Here is a 21,233-nt window from a genome sequence, read left to right on the forward strand (position 1 = left end):
CCACTATCTGCCCTCAGGATTCAGGGATGATTTCTTGCATTCCTGCCAGTGCCCACTATCTGCCCTCAGGATTCAGGGATGATTTTTTTTTTTTTTTTTTTTTTTTTTTTTTGGTTAGCTCATGGCAGGGAAGCAACACTGATTTGTTAGGATAGTTTGTCTTCCAGCCAAATTATGCTGATTGGTACAAGTGACTGGAAATGAGAAAACGAGGGCAGAACAGGTAAGTTTTAAATAAGTCAAAGAGTCAAAGTAAATAGTTGACATGCCAGGAGAGACCAAAGGACAGGATTTTCCATTTGTGCTCAGTTTTCAGCTGAGCTTTGCAATCACTGACATCTGAGAGCTTCTGAAAATGTGCCTTGCCTGAAAGCCAGAGTGCATCAGAGTTTAAAGTTACTCAGAAAAAAATGGCAGAGGGCAGGCAGTGCACTTGTATCTGTTTGTACCCCAGATTTATCCTTTCTCTGCTGTCTTTTCATCCAGAAATTGTTACTGCTCCAGAAGAGGAAAACCACAGCACTTTTTTGCCTTGATCTTTAAAAGTAATGAGCAATCCCAGCCGTGGGATCTGCTCAGCATCTCTGAAAATTTACATACTCTGTGTTAAATCTCATATAACATCACGACACACCACGGAAAAAAGCTGTCATGACCAGGAGGTTGATCATTGACCACTGGCACAGATTGCTTAGGGAGGTTATGTGGAGTCTCCATCCTTGAAGGTATTCAGAACCCACGATCACAGATAAAAGGTCATGGTCCTGGGCTGTCTGCACCAGATGAACCTGCTTGAGCAGATGAATGGACCAGGATTTGCACATTTAAAAAAATAATGAGTTAAAGTCATGTAGTATGGGCAGAGGTGTCCTAATATAAATGATTTCAGTTTAGAATGAGATTATACCAGAATAAGGATTTTTATCCCAATGATGTGGGATGGATTTGGGATCTTGGTGCAAGTCATGCCAGTCTGCATCCTGACCCCTGGCTTTCTCTCACTCTGCCTGTCCTCCTCTCTGGGTCCCTGCTTCACACCAGCTGAGCCACAGTCACACCAAGGCCAAGCAGAGAGGGGACAGTTTATCTATGGAGTCATAGAAATATGGAATACTTTGGACCTTTCCATTTCTATGTACAAATTGTATGGCATTTTTGTGACACTGAGCAAAAATAAAAGGCAACAGCTGAGCTCTTTTGATAAATTTAAGTAAATGGAACAACAAAACAGTATGGATTATATATGTTCTAACCTATAGTGCCTGGTGCAAGTTCCAGATCACAGTGTTTGCCCACCCACACCAGTACTGCCCACCCAAGGAATTGCCAGGAGAAATCCCCCAGCAGAGATGACACAGGTCCTGAAACTCATTAAAATTCAATGGGCTGTACAACTTTATGAAATCCTGTCTGCCCTTCAGTTTTAAATTGGATTTGGTTGAACTGGTTTTAAAACTGGCTGGAGAGCCAAGATGGGCCAGCAGGATCAGCTGGAGAGGCAGATGGTAGAAATTCAGCTCTGCATGCTTATGTTGATCAGAGCAGTGCCCCCTCTACCAGGGAGGGTGGAGTGCTCTGCCTGATAAAAGGCTGAGCTCAGCAGACATTAAAGGAAGGCTGTTAGTAAAGATCAAAAGGTAGAAATGGGAGATAGAGCTGCCCCATTTGCAAAGTTACCAAAGCCTGCCAGTGAGAATGAAGATATAGATTCTGTGATGCTGAATGAATGGGGCAATCTAGATAATGATATCAGAATTAAATTAATTAAAAGAAGATTAAAGAAAGATTGCAAAACTAAGGTTGTAATCATGTCCCTGCTGGAGTCAGTAAGTGTTTCATGGTTTGTGTGGTGCTTCATGGAGAGGCCAAGATGTTGCTCCCAATGCATACCAAGACAAAGGAAGGGATCAGCTGAAAGCTGATTGACACAGAGCCAACTATATTATGTTAGGGAATAAGTAAGTTACAGTGGCCTCATAGTCACAAAGTTGAAACCATGCATGGCTGGAGCATCCAGGAGGATGAATACAATTCATATCCACATCATCACTGATCTGCAAACTATGGGGTATTCATGAGGACTTTAGGGCAGCTGTGGTAGGACACCAAATATCTCATAAGTTGTGGCAAGATGAAGTTTATCATTCAAAGTTTTTTAAACAGATTTGAACAGACAAAGTATTCTCACACCAGGTCAGTACTTGGTGTTGTGTGGACACACTGTGTGTCTTGCCAGGGGCTGGCACTCTGGGGATTTACTGCTCCTGCAAGCAAGGTCACCAAGGGCCACCAGCAGGGACATTTACAGAGGAACCTCATGGAAATATCAGCTGAGCTTAAAATCTTCTGGAAAGCAGCATTACCAAATATGAATATGTGACATGCATGGGGAGTTGGCTACCAATTTCAAGAAAAAGGAGCTTGAAATGGAGTTGGAGGATGGGGCAACCTCGATGGCCGGCTCACACAGTGCATCTGCACAGACCTCTGTGGCAGCCACCTCCCTGTACAGATATTTTGCTCCAGCTGCTAAGCAGGCCATTAATATCTGGTGATTATTTTGGCCCCTGGAGCTGCCTTAATGCTTTTGCAGTGTATGTGTTGACTGTTTCAGCTGCCACAATCAGGTCTCAGTTTTTAGGGCAGCTCACAGAAATGAATGGGGAAGGGTTGGATTCATTTTAATTAAGCACCAAAAATTAAATTTCAAATAAATGAATGCATACTTTTGCCCTTGTAGGCATGGGAAAATGCTGTATTGTTCCATAAGGGCAAGAAGCTTATGTTTTTTCTTTCACAAATGCAGAAGAAGGGAAGTGTTTTTCAGCAGGAATCCAATTTTACAGGGAGGGAATAATATGTTACATAGTCGAATCACTTTGATGTCAATTTTATTTTGCAATCACTTCATAAGATATTCATATAGCCTTTTTTATTCTCTTAAAGTGTGCAAGTCTAGGCACAATACAGTATTATCTTACTCTTCCCATAATGATGAACGATAATGGGAACACATAATAAGATTTTATGTGTGCCCAAAGAAAAATCTGCTTTAGTCCAGATGAGAGGAATTTTACAGATCAAATTAATATTATAAAACAGCATAATTTATCAAAATAATACAGCTTTTCTCTCTCAATCCATTGTGAATGTCAGTGTCTGCAGCCAGTACACGGTGAACTAGAGGCTGATGGAATTTTTTTGGTAAAATCTCTATGAAAAATATTTAGTTGATAAAAGAAAAAAAAACCAAAAAACAAAAAACAAAAACAAAACAAAAACAAAACAAAACAAAAAAACCACCAAAAACAGAAAAACACCAAACCACCAAACCAAAACTCCCTTTTCCTCTCCTGTCCATCACACTTGCACACTGTAAACACTCTAACATTTTAAAGGTCTGTTGCAACTGTTCTATAGTGATGCTGTTTACTGTTGAAAAGCCATCCCAGTCCAGTAGCATCTTTGTCCACGTTCCTCAGAAACTAATGGATCACATTTGACGTCCCTGAATTTTTTTATGTTCATGGAAAACAGTTTATAGAAAAATGCTGTCTATATATATTTTTGCATCCTTCTAATATAGACTCAGTTTATTCATCTATTCATGATTTCAAAGTGTAACCTAAAAGTAAATCAGTAAAGTGTAGACTAGTGGGATGGCCCTGATAGAACTTTGCTGTCTGATCCAGCTTCCTCACCATATTTTCTACATTTTTACCTGGTTTTAGATACTTAAACATCAACTTCTCTGAAGAATTCTTGTGGGAAAGCCTTGTCCTGATAGTACAGAGCAGGTTTTCGTTTCTGGGACTCATGTGAATAAATCAAAATTACTTAAGGAGCTATTGTAGTGCAGTCAAATGAGAACATAAATAGTTCTAGGAAAAAGCATTGACAGTTTATCACACTGGATAAACCCAAATGAACTACATAAAATAAGACTGAATACATTTGGAACCTGAGTAAGGTGGGGGAGGACCCCACCTGGTATTGCAGACCCCACTTTTATTCAGGAGAGGGAAGGAGGGATGTTTCCGTGCCGTAGGGAAGCACACGAACCTGTAGCTCACATTTGCTGTATCTACACAGTTGCAGCGCTGATCTCTTCCCCTAATTCATCCACGGCACAGCTCGGCCTTGGTCCCGAGCCAAAAAGGCTTTGTCAGACACTCAGCCGGGCACTAGATCACAGGAACTACCTGCACCGAGAGGCTTTGTTTGGCTCTGCTGTCGTCACGGAGCAGATTAATGGCAGAAAAAGGAGTGAAAAGAAGCTCTGGCAGCTGCACCCCTGTTCGCAGCCCCTCGCACACGTGCGGTGCCTGGAAGGAAAATGCGCTGGGGAGCGGGAGCGCTGCTGTGCGCTGTGATGTGCAGTGCTGTGCTGTGCTGTGCTGTGCTGAGCTGTGCTGAGCTGTGCTGGGATGTGCTGTGTGCTGTGCTGAGCTGTGCTGTGCTGAGCTGTGCTGGGATGTGCTGTGTGCTGTGCTGAGCTGTGCTGTGCTGAGCTGTGCTGGGATGTGCTGTGTGCTGTGCTGAGCTGTGCTGTGCTGAGCTGTGCTGGGATGTGCTGTGTGCTGTGCTGAGCTGTGCTGGGATGTGCTGTGCTGTGCTGAGCTGTGCTGAGCTATGCTGGGATGTGCTGTGATGTGCTGTGTGCTGTTGTACTGTGCTGTGCTGTGCCGTGCTGTGCTGTGCTGTGCCGTGCTGTGCTGTGCTGAGCTGAGCTGTGCTGTGTGCTGTATGCTGTGTGCTGAGCTGTGCTGTGCTGTGCTGTGCTGAGCTGTGCTGAGCTATGCTGGGATGTGCTGTGATGTGCTGTGTGCTGTATGCTGTGTGCTGTGCTGTGCTGTGCTGTGTGCTGTGTGCTGTGTGCTGTGTGCTGTGTGCTGTATGCTGTGCTGTGCCGAGCTGTGCCGTGCTGTGCTGTGCTGTGCTGTGTGCTGTGTGCTGTGTGCTGTGTGCTGAGCTGTACTGTACTGTGCCGTGCTGTGCTGTGCTGTGCTGTGTGCTGTGTGCTGTGTGCTGTGTGCTGTGTGCTGTATACTGTGCTGTACTGTACTGTGCCGTGCTGTGCCGTGCTGTGCTGTGTGCTGTGTTGTGCTGTGCTGTGTGCTGTGTGCTGTGCGCTGTGTGCTGTGTGCTGTGTGCTGTGTGCTGTGTGCTGTATACTGTGCTGTACTGTACTGTGCCGTGCTGTGCCGTGCCGTGCTGTGCTGTGCTGTGTGCTGTGTGCTGTAAGCTGTGTGCTGTGTGCTGTGTGCTGTGTGCTGTGTGCTGTGTGCTGTATACTGTGCTGTACTGTACTGTGCCGTGCTGTGCCGTGCCGTGCTGTGCTGTGCTGTGTGCTGTGTGCTGTGCGCTGTGTGCTGTGTGCTGTGTGCTGTATACTGTGCTGTGCTGTATACTGTGCTGTACTGTACTGTGCCGTGCTGTGCCGTGCCGTGCTGTGCTGTGCTGTGTGCTGTGTGCTGTGCTGTGCTGAGCTGTGCTGTGCTGTGCTGTGCTGTGTGCTGTATGCTGTGTGCTGTGTGCTGTGTGCTGTGTGCTGTGTGCTGTGTGCTCTGTGCTGTATACTGTGCTGTACTGTACTGTGCCGTGCTGTGCTGAGCTATGCTGGGATGTGCTGTGATGTGCTGTGTGCTGTTGTACTGTGCTGTGCTGAGCTGTGCTGTGTGCTGTGTGCTGTGTGATGTGCTGTGTGCTGTGTTGTGCGCTGTATGCTGTGTTGTGTGCTGTGTGCTGTGCTGTGTGCTGTGTGCTGTGCTGTGTGCTGTACTGTACTGTGCTGTGTGCTGTGTGCTGTGTGCTGTATACTGTGCTGTACTGTACTGTGCCGTGCTGTGCTGAGCGCTGCGAGCGCAGCGATCCGGGAGATGTCCCGAGGGATGCGGGGGCACCTCCAGGGGCTGCGGGACTGGGACTGTGTGTTTGATCGTGCACACCCCAGTCTGCAGAACTTTGGGGTGTTTGCCCTCCAACTAGCTGTGTATAAAGCACAATCCCTGTAATTTTTTTCCTCCCTCTCTATTCGTGGATAAATTAGCATGAAGGAAGCTGATGGAGCTAATTAGTTCCAAGCAGTGTTAATTTCTCTGATTGGAACTCTTCGTGACCTAGTCAGATTGCTTAATTTTTGCAGCTTATATTTTCAAATATCTTCATTTATTGCACCTAATCCTTTATTTCTAATTTTTTTTTTTTCCGATCCTATCTGGAAAATATAATTCCATGTAATTGGGACATAGAAGCTCGTGATGAAAATTACACATGGTGACAAGAAAGATTTTGCCTTGAATGGAAATGTATTCAACTGAAAAGTAGCCATGGCAAGATCCATAGACAGACATGTGAAGGGTCAATTTAACAATAAAACATAATCACTGTAACACATAATGTCAGGAACTAGCTTCTTTCTCCCAGACTTGTCTAGAAAAAAGAATAACTCCACAATTCCTGTACCAAGCTGGAAACTGGAACTAGTGCTTGTGGGAATAAGATGCTTCAGCCAGCCTGAGTTGTGTGGGTCCACCCTAGCCAGGGACTTCTCTGTGTCTGATGGGTTCAAGCATGACCAGGCAGAAGTGCATTGTAGCTTGGGCTCTCCCTTGCATCGGTGGCAACTTGAAGCAAGGTTCACTCAGTAGCTACAAATATGAAATAGTTTTGGCAACTGGCCAATAATACTTTTACATATGCATTAATATTCAGCACCAAAGGTCATACTCATCATTATCAGAAAAAATTAATCTAATTTCCTAGGAAGGTGGAGACTGGACACACTTGAAGACAAGCTCTTTGGGCTTGAAAATATACTTGCATTATAGAACAAACCAATTGAGGGTGATATTGCCACTGCCTGGCCAGGGTCCCACCCAAAACAGCTCCCTCCCTGGAAGCAAAGTAACTGCAACTCTTTCATGCACATCTGCAAGAAGGGCTGGAAGGAGGATCTGGGGAACTACACGCCCTCAGTGTGACCTTAGTGCCTGAGAAGGCTATGGAGCAGATCAGCTTGAGTGACATCACCTGACATGTACAGGACAACCAGGGGATCAGGCCCAGCCAGCAAGAATTTGTGCAAGGCAGGTCCTGCTTGACCAACCTGATCTTCCATGACAAGGTGACCCACTTAGTGGATGCAGGAAAGGCTGTGATGTTTGCCTAGGCACTAACAAAGCCTTTGACACTGCATCTTCCACAGCATTCTCCTGGAAAAACTGGGTGTTTGTGGCTTGGACATGTGCTGTCTTCACTGAGTAAAAATCTGGCTGGATTGAATAGTGGTGAGTAGAGTTAAACCCAGTTACAGGTGGTGTTCCCCAGGGCCCAGTATTTGGGTCAGTATTTTCTGCTCAGTGGAATAGGACCTGGGGGTGTTGGTTGACAAACAGCTGAGTTACCATCCCTGGAGGGATTTAAAAGATGTGTAGGTGTGGCCCTTGTGGATATGGATTAATGGTGGACTTGGTAGTGCTGGGCTAGTGGTTGGACTCAATGATCTTAAAGACTTTTCTGACCTAAACCATTCTATGGTTCTATAAAGGGAATTACTTACATGGCTGAGTCCAGTGCTATAACCAAAGTGCTCCAAATTCCTGTACCTTCCCTTCACTCAAGATCTATGTAGAAGATGATTGGTTAAATTAGGAAAAAACATCTCTTCTGACTTTCTAGCTGCCATTCTGAATCTTGGATAACATTTTCTTTACTGCCTGTCCCCACTGACATTTACAGCTGCACCTGAGATGAGTAAATGACACAAAGATAAGTAAAACCTGCTAAACATCAAATGTTTTGTACTGGAAATGAAATCAGGCTCTGATAACTGAGAACTAAGCCCTGGTTTCCCCTTGTTGTTTCCACACAGATGAGGTCTAAATTTTTCTGGGAAAAAAAAAGTGAAATCAAGAAATGAGATAGATAAGCTGCAGAAGCCATTAATCAGAAGCTCCCATAGATGTCCTTTTAAAATGAAGGAACAGCAAATCTGTAAACTGGGAAGTAAATTCTGAGTCTCTCCTCAAGCTGTCTGCCTGTGTTAGGATCACTTATAGTTCAGTTTTATTTTTCTGTTAATTCATTGGCAGATGATTCTAACACAAATCAATAAAATAAAAAAAATTAAATCCAGCGTATTAGAAGATGGTTCATCTCTGTAGATGAAACAACCACCTCCACCTTCTGTTTTGAATAAATTCAGATTTCAACTGCAGTGGCCTGGCTTATTTCCAGTTTACAGTTATTCTACTCCACTTACCTGAAATTCTCCCTTTCATGCAACTCTGATGAAATGTTTGTCATCTCTCAACTGCCTGCAAGGGCTGCAAAGTGCTTCATGACCAAGGCTGCTTAGGTAGGGACAAGTAAAGTAATTTCTTTACAGGGAGTGATAAAATTTTCAAGAGCATCCTCCACTGGCACAAATCTGTTTTTCTAGAAGAAACATGGAAATCCTATAGATTCCAGTGGGAGCTGAGTTAAGCAGACAGGGGTTCTTCTATACATCCCAGCTGTCCCCTAGCATATTCTCTATTGAAACATTGAAGCCATTTACATGAGTTGGCTAGAAAGGCAAAATTTAAGCACAAGAATAAAAATGAAGATGGAATCCTCAAAGTTGGTATTTAATTAAATTAAAACAGTGAGGGTGTATGATAAAAGAAATTTTATTTTCACCCCGATGTTTGTTTCTAGTTTCCTTTGATGCCACATTTTGCCTAAAGTTCTTCTGGAAGAGAAGCAGCTTGAAGTGTCCTGTGATAGTAAAGGAGCAGAGAAGTGAAGTGAAAAATGCTCCTTGTACTTCAAGTAGAGCTTCAGTACAGCTGTTTGGCAAACACTGTAAATTCCACATTTCATTTCAAGGCTCAGATGCTGCTTTTGTAAGCTTATCTCCTCTAGTGCTCCAAACAGCAGCAAAGCCCAGCACCTTCCCATCCAGATACAATGCACTACTAACTGAATCCAGCCCAGGAACTCCTGTGAGATGCTTGTGTCTTCCCAATGTGCTAATCTCTGGTGAGGAGTTGAAAAGTGGAAGGCACATTCCTCTTTATTCCAGCAGCAATTTAATGACCAGAAGAGGTTTCTTAACTCTGTACTCACAGGCTGTTTTAATTTTTTCAAATTGCATTATTTAGATACTTTGCAATCGTACAACAAAGTGAGAAATGTCATAAATATGAAGTGCCATCTCATAAAACCACATATTTTTAGATCATGTTCATAGTTTGTTTTCCAGTAGGAAAGAGGAGAGGAACTGATGCTCAGTTAAAAGATGAGAGTAAGAAATTAAATAATTATTCATCAAAAGACTAAGGACCTTCTGCAGACAGAAGAAAAAACTCAAAACAATTCACCAAATAATATAAGAAGCTGACAAATAAGAAGAGGTTCATTAATCATTATGGTCTAGCCTCATTTAACGGGAAGAAGCCGGGGGTTTTGCTAACATATGAAACTGGAACTCAAAGGTGAGATATTTTTCAGGTTTTGTGGATGGATCTACACCTCCTGGTTTATTTTGGAGGAAGGGGATGCAATAATAAATTCTTGAACAACATCTCGTTTCTGTTCTGAAGCAATATCTAGAACAGGGCAAATGAAATTAATGTGTTTTTAAAATTAGATATCCTGCCTAATAAAAGGCAGAACTTTTACATCATTCATAGCTGCAAGTTGTCCTGATTTACAGTTCAGATACAATTAACAGTTTCATTTCATATAATTCTTCTTCTTTGTAAGTGAATATCTGAATCAGATGCTGAAAAAAACAACTGCAGACCACTTCTACAAATCCAGTTACAGGGGGTGATAAAAACAAAAATTAAGAGAAAAGCCTTTGTCCTGTTTTTCTGACAGATTTTTTTTCCCCCCCAAGAAATCTTCAAACACCTAAAGCCCTCCATCAAATAGAATTTACACACTTTCCTTCTTTTCAAACTCCCTCATGCAAGATGGTTGGGAGGGTTACCCAGGGCTTTGCAGAGCAGAGATCTTTGGCACCTACCCTGTCTGCCCCAGTCCCACACCCAATCGTTCTTCTTCCTGCTCTGAACTCAGAAGCAGCAGGAAGACCTGCACCCCTGCTCCCAGCTCAATGCTGGCACTGGTGCTATCTGGCAGCACTGCTCCTTCAATGCTTAGAGGCCAAGCAAATATGTATTTAACGGAGTTATGAAAATCAAAAAAGTGCAAGGCCCAAGTTTTTGAAAAACGCATTCTTCCTCCACATCAAAGGGCTCATTGATTTGTTGCTGAAGTCATGACCAAAGTGGTACTAAGAGGGTGAAAAGGGAGAAAGGATCAAATCTAATCTTCGGAGTGGTATCAAGCAACTAACTTATGGCCCATCAGAAGCTGATCATGAGACAAGTCCTGAATGTAAATATTATTTAACATGTCTGGCAAATGTTAGGAATCTGTCTGAGCATATTCTTCAAATGAGAAATAGCTCTCCTTTTCCTCTGCTCCCTTTTCTGTGTCCTTGAACTTTGTATCCCTTGAAATCCCAAGTAACTATTCACATTAATAAAGTGTTAAGGTGTTTGACCAAGAAGATTGGCTCTGCTGATTTCAGCACTTAAAAAGGGAAACCGCTCTGTTGTTTTAACCACTTCAACACTCACCATCTCAGTTTATTTTCTTATCCTCTTTAACTTCTGTTAAAATCAAACAGGAAGCAATTAAGGTGAGCTTACTACAAAGCAGCCCTCAAAGTACGTGGCTATGTCCCTAGTGCAGAATGAAGGTCACGCCCTGAAAATGTAATTATATGTATGTGGAAGGAATGCAGAGCCTATATACTGGGGTGATCAGTGAGAAAATGCACCACTCCAGCTTTACTCTCAGCAGGCAGATGACCATAACCAACACAGGCTTTGCTACCGCCACCTGCATGGAGGACCTGGTGGCAAGGCAGGTTGAACTGACAGGGCACATTAGACCAACAATTTTATCCACTTGAATTGAGATGGAGTAGGAGCAAGAAACCAGTCCCTACAAAGCTGCAAAATAATCACCATTTCCCCTCATCCAACCCCCACCTTTGACTTCAGTCAGGTCACTGCCAGGATGAAAGGAAAAGGAATGTCATGGAAATAGACATCTAACGACAATAGTGGGAGACAAAGTGAAGTCTTTACACAGGATTTAGCTAATTATATTTTGGGCACATTTATTTATCTAAAAACAAAATAAAAATCATTTTTAAAAGGAAAAAGTACTTAAATAAAAAACAAAATTGTGAAATGTTATGGCACAGAAGTTCAAGACCAGTATAAATCCAGTTGCCACAACTGTTGTGTATTAATGTTGCACATTTTTCTATAAAGGCTTTATTAAAGGTATTTACATGGCAATATGATGTGTAAATATATACAGCAAACTGGGGACAACTTTTTTCTTTTGGATTTTTGTATGAAAAAATGCCTTAAATACAAAATTTTAAAAGAAAAAAAATTGAAGAGTTCATCCCCAAGCATGAAGAATGTCCCATCATCCCTTATGTCCAAAGTATCAATTATGAGGCAGTTTTGAGGTTCTGGCCAAACCCTTGGGAGATTCAGCCAAGGTTGTGTAGTCTCAAGTTAAGTTGCACAGCATGCAGTTGCAATAGTTCCATACTTGATGGACTGTGTAGTTCATGAGAGATATTAGAATCATTAATATTTTATCATAGTTTCAGTCTAGTTTGCATTATTCTAAGTGATGCTCAAAAGTTCCTATGCACAACAGTTCCTTAGCTGCTCAAGTTTGTGTTTCAACTGTTCTCTCCTCCTCCTCAACTGCTCTTTCTCTGCAATCAGTCTGTGTTCATCTGACTGGATGGAAAGAACGTACTCTGTTGCTTTTTTCAGGATGACAACCTTGGGAGCCTTTTCATTGTTGGCCACCTCGGGTATCTCGTCACGCAAGGCAAAGAAACTCAACTTCAGCTCGTTCCTCCTCTGGCGCTCCAAGACGTTGTGTGTTCGCCTCTTGTCGTTCTCCTCCGAATCTGACGTGCGCGGGCTGGAGCATTTTCGGTTGTTGCTGATCTGTTTGAGAACTCTGCCACTGTCCAACCTTAGCCTTTTTGCAGCTGGGTATTCAACCTTGGTGGAGGGAGGAGCGGCATAATTGTGCTGATGGATGTTGACGTGACACCGTTTGAGAACCAGCGGGCTGTGGTGGGGCTTACTGTGCTCTTCTGACATCTCTGTGCTGCTGGACTCTGTGCTGGATTCATATTCATTTGCTTCAGCTAATGTAACAACATCGATTTCCTCATCTTCCTCTTGTTCTTCTTCTGCCATTAAAAAAATAAATAAATTAATTAAGAACTCATAACTTGTATGTAGGCACTCTCAAGACTACTGTATGTAAAGGGAAGGCTACTCTGAGTTGCACAATGACAAGCCCTTCTTAAATCCATTTCATGATGCTGGACACAGCTTTCCCCAAGAGCCTTTCCTTTAAGGAAGCAATGCTTCAAGTGCAATAGGACACATGGACTGCAGTCCAAACCCTGGCTCCCTGATTTCAAAAAGTTGTAACGATCTTGCGTAATGCCGAGTGCATGAAAGATAGTAGGAAAGTTTAACCTCGGTTGTCAGCAGTACAGCGCAATAAAGCTCCCAGACTCAAGCTGCCCTTAATTATGGATTTAGAAGGCTTTGGCCACGCCTTAAAAGAAAGCTTACTTAACACACATGGGTATTCAGAGGCATTTTCTGAATCTCTCTTGATCTGTTAATTTGTGGAAAATAGGAGGGAGTTTGGAGGGGAAAAAAAAAAAAAAAAAAAAAAAAAAAAAAAAAAAGGGAAAAAGGGAAGGCTGTAGCGCTTTGGGTAGAAACTGACTTTCAAACCAGATTTACGAGGGAGCGGAACCCGCTGTCACATACCTAAGGAAGCATTTCTAAAACTTTCCCAGCCCCATTCACTCCCCTGCAGTCACTTTCACTAGCACCTCCCTGACTGCACATTCTGCCCGCGGCTCTCGGGCTGGAGTTAACTCCTTCCCGGCCCACGGGTGAAACCGGGAGCCTTATCGGGACCCCATGATGAAAGTTTATCCCTCCTACACTTTCTTTATACTTTTCCCCCCCGCTTTTCACTCCCTTATTCCCCGGAGGAAAAACTGGGCTGGTTTTCCAGGAAAGGAGCCGGCTGGGACTCTCCGTGCCTCGCAAACGTGGCATTTAAAAAAAAAAAAAAAAAAAATCGCAGGCGAGGAGGGGGGCAAAGGGGGGCTGCGGAGGGAGCGCGGTTCCCACGCCCTCCCGCAGCACCGCGGGTCCCACTCACCCGAGTCGCTGCTGGTCGTGGGCGGCGTGTCGACGCCCAGCAGGGACGCGGGGCTGGCGCCGGGCGGCGCGGCCCGCGGGGCGCGCTCGCTCAGCGGGTACGGGAACACCACCGAGGGGTCGATGCAGTCGGCGGCGGCGGCGCCCAGGTCGTGCAGGTAGAGGCTGGCGGAGCCGGCGGGGGACGCGGCCAGGCCGGGCGGCGGGGCCGGCGGCGCGGCGGGCGGCGGGCCGGGGCGGGCGGCCGAGCACCCCTCCCGGCGGGCCGCCTGGTAGGACGCCAGCTTCTCCGAGACCACCTTCTCCAGCTTGGCGGCGGCGGAGAAGCCGCTCCACATGCAGTCCTGGATGATTATGGACTTGACGGTCTCGTCGTCCGGGTCGCAGATGAAGCTCTGGTTGACCATGTCCCCCCCGAGGAGCTCGGTCACGATCTCCAGCTGGTCAGCGGTGGAGGGGAAGCAGGAGGCGGCGGCCAGGCTGGAGCGGCGGCTGGGGGAGAGGGGCGGCGTGGGCAGCAGCTCAAACTTCTTCCAGATGTCCTCGGACGGGGCGGGGGGCTGCAGCTCGCTGCCCCGCTGCTGCGCCGCCAGGTAGAAGTTCTCCTCCTCCTCCTCGAAGTAGAAGTAGGGCTGCACAGAGTCGTAATCGTAGTCGTAGTTCTTGCTGGAGAAGCCGGCGCTGAGCGGCATCGCGGCGGCTGGTGCCTGCGGGAGGGAGGGGGAGAGGGGCACCGGTGAGCAATGGGGGTCGGCTCCCCCCGGCTTCGGCCGAGCCACCGGCCCCCGGTGCGCAGCGCTCCCTCCCGGCTCCCGCGCCGTGCCGGCAGGGAAATGCGCAGTCGGGTTTAGAAAAAAAAAAAAAAAGTAATAATTCTAATAATAATAATAAAAAAACCCCTACGACCCTCCTTCATCCCGTTCTCAGGGCGGCAGGACAATCGGGCGGCGCGACCTGACCTACCGAGGGGTGGGTTGCCGGCTCCGGGACCACCCTCCCCGCTCCCCCGGAGGGGCTGCGGCAGCCCGGCTCGGCCAGGCTCAGCTCAGCCGGGCTCAGCTCGGCTCCCTGCCGCCGCCGCTCACATGGGGCACGGCTCCGGTACGGAGCTCCTTCCCTCCCGGGACCCCAGCGCCATCCCTGTCCCGTGTCCCGGCGGGAAGGGGTGCGGAGCGCCCGGCGGCTTCCAGCCGGGAGCCGGGCTGTTCCTCAGCCACCCACCTGGGCGTGCTGGCAATGCGCGGGGACAAGCAGTGACCTCGGCAAACTTTGCCAAATCTTGTCACATATACATATATATCCGCATATATATGTGTATGCATATAAGCAGTATATGCAACAACCATACCCTGCCCGCGCATACGCGAGAAGCAAATGCTCCCCTCCCCCAAAAAAAAAAGAAATTAAAATCCGAGCTCAATAAAAAAGATGGGAACGCCGGAGCCCCGGCAGAGGAGAGCGTCCGTCGGTATCCACGTCCGCGGAGCGCAGCCCCGCCAGCAGCCCGGGTGTCACCAGCCCGTGTCAATCCAAACGCCACAACCGCGGCAATCGAGTGATGGGAAGCGAAGAGCCCCGCAACTCACCGGCTTCTCCAACGCGCCAGCTGCGAGACGTAGCGAGGCGATTATTGCAGGCGGTACAGATACAACGAAGTGAGAATGGATAGACGATAAAAAGAACCGCCGGAAAGGACCGGGGAAAAAAAAATTAAAAAAGGAAAAAAAAATAGACAAAACGCCGGGAGAATGTAGGTCTCTTCCTCCCACCACGGTTTGATAAACCCCACGGAGCGGCGGAGCAGCCGCCTCCCGGCGCGGTCGGTCGCTGCTCCGGGGCGGCGCGGCGCGCTGGCCGGTACAATAGAAGTTTAGTTGCTTTTCCTCCTTTAAAGCGCCGGCGAGGGGCGGGGGAGCGGGGGCGGGGGCACCACCGCGCTTCTCTCCCGCCCGCCCCCTGCTCAGCGCAGGCTCCACTGGCCGCGGGAGGGCGTTCTGCGAGCCCGATCCGCGCTGCGAGCCCGCTCCGCTCCGCGCACCGATCCGCGGCCGCGCTCTGTCCCCGCCTCCCCGGGAAGGAGGGACCGAGGGAGGGAGCTGCGCCGCCAGGAACGATGCCGCGCTCCGCGGCCCTTTTTATTTATTTTACTAAATTTTTTTTGGTTGCCTTTACTACGAGCCGCGCACGGAGAGGTCGGAAGTAAACATAGTAAAAAAAAAAAAAAAAAATTACTAGCAGGGATTAAAGGCACCTCCTAGCCGTTCCCCTCCTCCCGCTGGCGTTCCCGCAGGGCAGAGCGCTGGGGGCGGCGGGGAAGGGGCTTCAGCCGCCCCTCGCCCCGCTCGGTGAGGTCCGGCACCTCAGGGCGAGCGGTGGCCGGGGGGCGGCGGGGAAGGCGCGGGCTCCCGGCACAAAGGAGCGTGTGTAGCTGGGGCACCCCCAACCCGGTCGCCGCTTGATTATCCCGCCTCTGCCGGCGTCTGCAGAGGATTAAACCGGGAGAGGGCGGAGGCAGAGCCCCACGGGGGTCACCTTGCAGCCACTCTCCCTTTGGCGTGTGCCCCCGCCCCGGCTTGTGCCGCCCCCATTCCGACCACCTCCTCTCGCCCCACGGCGACCTCCCTCCTTTCGGTCATCCCCGAGGGACGCGGAGCTGCGCCGGCTGTGACGGGCGCTCCCCCCTATTCCCGTTCCTCATCGCGGGGGGTCCTGCGGGAACCCCCTCTCCGACGAGCCTTCAGCTGCCGGCGACCCTCCCGGGCGCCGCCGACCCCTCCCGCAGCTCCCGCACCTGCTGTTCCCCGTCCCCCGGGGCAGCCGCCAGCCTCCGACCGGCGACGCCCCGCGCATCCTGCCCCCGCATCCCCGCGCTGGGCTCCGCACCGGGGGAGGTGGGGGACACCCTGTGTGCCCCCGGAACGCTTCCAGGCGGCTCCCACCGCGGGCAGCCCTCTGGGAGGGATGTTCCGTGCCTGGATGTGTATTTATTCCCCGCTTCCCAGCGTTTTACTAAGCACACGCGAGCACAAGCCCTTGGGGTTGTGATGGGGAGCGCGGGGCCGCCCCGCGGGGAGGGAGGGACCCCCGGGAGGAGGGACAGACCCCCGGAGAAGGGAGCCCCGGGGAAGGGAGCCGGGGAGGGACGGGCCCGTCCGGAGCCGCCGGCGCTGGCCCCGTTCCCACGGCGGTTCCGCGGGCCCAGCGCGCCCCCTCCCGGCCGCCGCCCCCGCCGCCACCTGCGGCAGCCGCGACCCCCGGCCCGCCGCGCCCTCCGGAAAACCGAACCGAACAAACAAAACACCCAACAAACAAACAAACAAACACACACACACACACACAACTATCATTTTTTCTTCCGATCGTGTCTGATAAAAAGCGTTTCGCCAAGAAGAGTGCCTGCAAAAATCACACTCCTCACGCAGCAAGGGAACTTCGGACCATATTCTGTCCCGTGTCCTGATTGATAAAGGAAGGAGTTTTACGCGGATGGTGACAAAACAAGAGCCGTGGCATAGTGGCATGGTGTAGATGCTTCACCTACTGACATTTCCAGAATGGGACATCCACACCCTTGCTCTGAAATAGCTTAAAATACATTGTGCTATTTTTAAATAGTATTCCCCTCTGTCCATAGCAAGCCTTGCTGCCGTAATGGAAGTAACATGACTAAAGTCAGGCCAGAAAGGTGCAAGATCCAAAGTAGTCTAGTTACAACTAGTGTAAAATGCGATATGAGCACTTGCTGTTTAGGAATAGCATCAGTTTCGCCAGATACTCAATAAATGTCCTCAAAATTGTAAAAGCCATTAAAGTTCAGATGGTGCTGGTAATAAGTGAAATATTTTGAAATTACTATGTACAGATAGGGTTGAAAATCATGATCCCATTCATTGTTGCAATAGAATCACAGGCAAAGCAATTAACTGTACTATCACAGAGGGTTATCACTTAAAGTGGAGACAAATCAGTAACTAGAGTAGATGGACTCTTAGAATACACTTTGTTCACAAGAATGGAAAAACAGGAAGGGAAGACTGGGAGAAATGTACTATTGAAACAATACAGCCTTCAGAGGAAACAGTCTTGAAAATATTCTACAGGATTTCTCCAGGCTTGTGAAGACTTTGAGTTCACTTTTTGTTGAGGAGCCAACTCTGAGGTGCACCAGCATGACTCTTATGAAGCAGTTTTAGTGTAGATTAAAAAAAAAAAAAAGATATTTTGCTCTGATTTCTTATGCTCAAGCCCAGCTAAAAAAGAACAGAGGCAAGGTGTGAAATCGGAAAGTATCAATTTCCAGTAAAAGGGCAATTTTTACAAAATAGCTGTCATACAGAAAGAATAAATTCACAAGTGTAAGATTAAGGTGACAGTGACAGCAGAGTCAATGTGACTGCTTTGACATGGAAGGGTTTAGTGATCAATAGGAAATGGGAGGGGACTGAGCTGGGACCCTGGGTGGAATTTTTGTGTGATAGGAGGGTGGAGAACCTGTGAGAAGCAGAAATGAAAGCAGAACCTGAGAGACAAGTAGAGATGGTGGGAAAAGCTCTTGCACCCCCTATCTGGAAACCCCTGAGACATAATGTGCTGTATACCTGTGCCACCTACTGCATGTTTTGTTCTCAGGAGACATCTGCAATTTCTTTTTCAGAGGACAATGAGCAGTCTAATGGGGTCACCATGAGCACTATTCTGGGTCCAGCTTGGGGGCCCCAACATGAGAAACACATGTTCCTGCCAGAGCGAGCCCAGAGGAGGACATGAAGGTGAACAGAGGGCTGGAGCACCTCTGCTGAGAGGAAAGGCTGAAAGAATTTGGGTGGTTCAGCCTGGAGAAGAGAACTTACAGCACCTTCCAGTAACTAACAAGAGCCTACCAGAAAGCAGGAGAGGGACTTTTGACAAGGGGATATCAGGATGAGGGGAAATGGCTTTAAGGTCTGTATTAGAGATCAGGAGGAAATTTTTCACTTCTAGTATGGTGAGACACAGCAACAGGTTGCTCAGAGAAGTTGTAGCTGCCTTATCCCTGGAAGGGTTCAAGGTCAGGTTGGATGGGGCTTTGAAAAACTTGGTCTCATGAAATGTGTCCCTGTCCATGGCAGAGGATTGGAACTAAATGATCCTTGAGGTCCCTTCCATATGTCTAATGAACTCATAGCTATCTTCAGGAATTTGTGCTGAAAGTTTCACTTGGCCTCTCCACAGCTTTGCAGGTTTCTGGCCTTTCAGAAGTGAGAAACAGGAAAGCATTAACCAGATACTAATTAGTCTTGGAAAGTCCTAAGTCCTTGAATGAGTGATATACCCAAACAAATGTGGTCAGTGCAGTCAGAGCTACTGAAATAGGCCAGCCCACTTTCTCTGATAGCATCTGTGCAGAGAATCATGTCCTCACTGCTACCCCAAAAGACCCCAGTCCAAAAAGCAGAGACTACTACAACATCAGGGAGAATCAGATTTGCCTTATTACTATGAAAGCCAGAAAATAAATGAGTTACTTTTTCATCTCTTTCAGCAGCTATAATTTCTTTAACAATAGGAGGTGAGATATGTGTAGGCAGAAGCTGACAGTGTTTCTGCAAGCTGCACTGCACTGACTAAATTAATAACATCTTCCTACCCCCCTCCTCCAGGCTCAGAGACACTCATATGCTGTGCTAATGAGTACTTTCTCAGTGGACTTCCCCAGCACAGGGGAGAAATGCAGACATCTGGGAGGGCCACTGTCCTTGTCTGTTTACTGTGGTGAAAAACAGGGACTGAAATACACCTCCTGTCGAAAATGGGCAGGACCCACCACTGCAGCTCCCACCCAGCTAGCTCAGTGTAGCAGCAGTGTTCAGAATGATCACAAAGTATGCAGAAGAAATCAATGGTTTTTATGGCTGATGTGTTATCAGTAAATATGAATAAGAGAATAACAGCAGATCATAAAATAAAATAAAATAAAATAAAATAAAATAAAATAAAATAAAATAAAATAAAATAAAATAAAATAAAATATTTTAGTTTTAAACCAGAGGTAGCACATGAAGTATGTGTACTTAGGTCTTGTCTGCTGTTGGAAGCCAAGGCTGTTTTTCCCCGTCCCCTGTGGATGTCCAGCTTCAGGCAGAGATGTCATGGGGTCAGTGAAAGTGGTATCTAGTGTAATTTATGTATTTGGCTCTCCCTGATCCTCTCAGCCATGTGCCCTAGAGTGTTTGCAGCAAACATGGCAGCTTCTTCCTTGGCATCATGCCAGCCTGTGATCCTCACTATGGAAAAACTCAAGCTGTTTACTACCAACAAGAAGAGGGAAATACAGAGAAGGCAACTGATGAAAACGAATGGTGAGAGTGCTGAGTAAAGAAACTGTTGCACTGACATTAAATTACTCTCCCCAGAAAAGTAAGTTTTGTCATCAAGAGAATAAAAAAAAACTTGAAGTGCTCTGCTGACATGGACCAACTAAAGGAGATTCAAAATTATACTTCCCATGATCCAAAGTTAAAACTTTTTTTTTTTTTTTTTTTTTTTTTTTTTTTTTTTTTTTTTTTTTTTTTATTGTTAAACCAAACACTTTAGATTGTAATTTTTCAGTCTGGCAGTGCATATGAAATAGGACTTTTTTATTATTTGTAATTGTTAAAACCAAATATTTCAGGTGTTGATTTTTAAATGGACTACATATGAAAGCAAGTCTTCAGTGAAACAAAAGCATTAGCAATTTTTAAAGGTGGTCTATCTCTAGGCACATACGTATTGATATATGTTTTTCTTGCTTTGTCCTAGTGTCTGGGATCATGCAATTGAAGAAGATGTCAAATGGGAAGACAGTAATGTAACTAACATTTTTGAATACAGAGAATAAAAGGCTTTACACCAGCTTTGGTCTTTCCATGGTGTGCGTTTACCTTTTTTGCTTTGGGGTAAAATTACCACAGCTGTTAATTTAACTTTGTTTACAGACAGTTTGACTTTGCAGTTCTTTCAAACCATCACAGTACGTTTGGTGTCAAATTTTAGTTTGTTTTCAAATAGGGCAGCCCTTAATGAGTTTATTCTTAATTAAGTAATATTGAATTATTTTTCCGTGTATACAACTAACTTAAAATCACAAATAAACTATTTTTCCTAGTTATTTTTGTTACTTATATACACTGCTGTAAATTGATCTAAGTCCCATGAAAAAGTGCCAAAAATACAAGCAGTTTGAATTAACTTTCCTACATTAATTAACACCTTTTGACATGGATAACTGGAAGGCACCTAGCTAACACCAGTAGTTTTGACATTCCTTGGTAGAAGCGAGTTCTGTTCAGCTGTGGATTTGGGATGAAATACAGGAAATCTGCACTGATTTAAGTGTGTGATAAATGAGATGGCTTTCAAGGTCCCTGTGAAAGATAAACAGGTATTTTTGAAAGGCTGGGTAATTTAAATTTCTCTTCAGAAAGAAAAAGCAGATTGTTTCAGAACAATCGGTCCCAAAGGCCAGTCACACACCCCTAGCCTCTGCATTCTCTGAATTGTATGCTGCGGTTATCAGATTGTCAAGACATCCCAGCTCTGCTTGATTAAGTCGTCTTTAAAGTATTAAGGTCATTTGCAACTACTTAATGATCCTTTTAGGTACCACCGCAGTCAAGCCCTGATCTTCAGTGCAGTAATGGGATCAGAGCCTCTTCCATGGCTCCAGCCCTTCAGTGTTCACTTTCAGCTGTGAGGCAGCAGGAATGTTTCCCTGCCTCCCCACACGTGTGAAGACACCTCCCTCTCACACCTGCAAGTGCAGAGTCCCCCTCGACATCAGGGGGTTTGCAACACTGCAAAGAAAAGGAGAGGAGGATTGAAAGCTATTGCCTAGGTTTCTTATTAGTGCTCAAGAAAAATAAACAAACCCTCCTATAGCAGCTCCCTTGCAGGTTTGGTATGAAAGCAGAGGAGCAA

General features: G+C 46.5%; 1 protein-coding gene across 1 annotated transcript; it reads right to left on the minus strand.

The window, feature by feature from the left end:
* Positions 1-11,138: 11,138 nt before the first annotated feature.
* MYC (MYC proto-oncogene, bHLH transcription factor) lies at positions 11,139-15,271 on the minus strand. Its single transcript, XM_056485380.1, has 3 exons — positions 14,882-15,271; positions 13,297-14,002; positions 11,139-12,295 (listed from the first exon to the last, which is right to left on the minus strand). The coding sequence occupies exons 2-3, from the start codon at positions 13,985-13,987 to the stop codon at positions 11,730-11,732; spliced, it is 1,257 nt and encodes a 418-aa protein (XP_056341355.1). The 5' UTR covers positions 13,988-14,002; positions 14,882-15,271; the 3' UTR covers positions 11,139-11,729.
* Between the last annotated feature and the right edge of the window lie 5,962 nt (positions 15,272-21,233).

Source organism: Oenanthe melanoleuca, chromosome 2, assembly GCF_029582105.1.
Source record: "Oenanthe melanoleuca isolate GR-GAL-2019-014 chromosome 2, OMel1.0, whole genome shotgun sequence".
Lineage (NCBI taxonomy): Eukaryota > Metazoa > Chordata > Aves > Passeriformes > Muscicapidae > Oenanthe > Oenanthe melanoleuca.

Coding starts and splice junctions, on each gene's coding strand:
- MYC (XM_056485380.1), bottom strand. CDS start 13,987: ATGCCGCTCAGCGCCGGCTTCTCCAGCAAGAACTACGACTACGATTAC. Junction 12,296..13,296: donor CACGACCAGCAGCGACTCGG/GTGAGTGGGACC, acceptor TTTTAATGGCAG/AAGAAGAACAAGAGGAAGAT.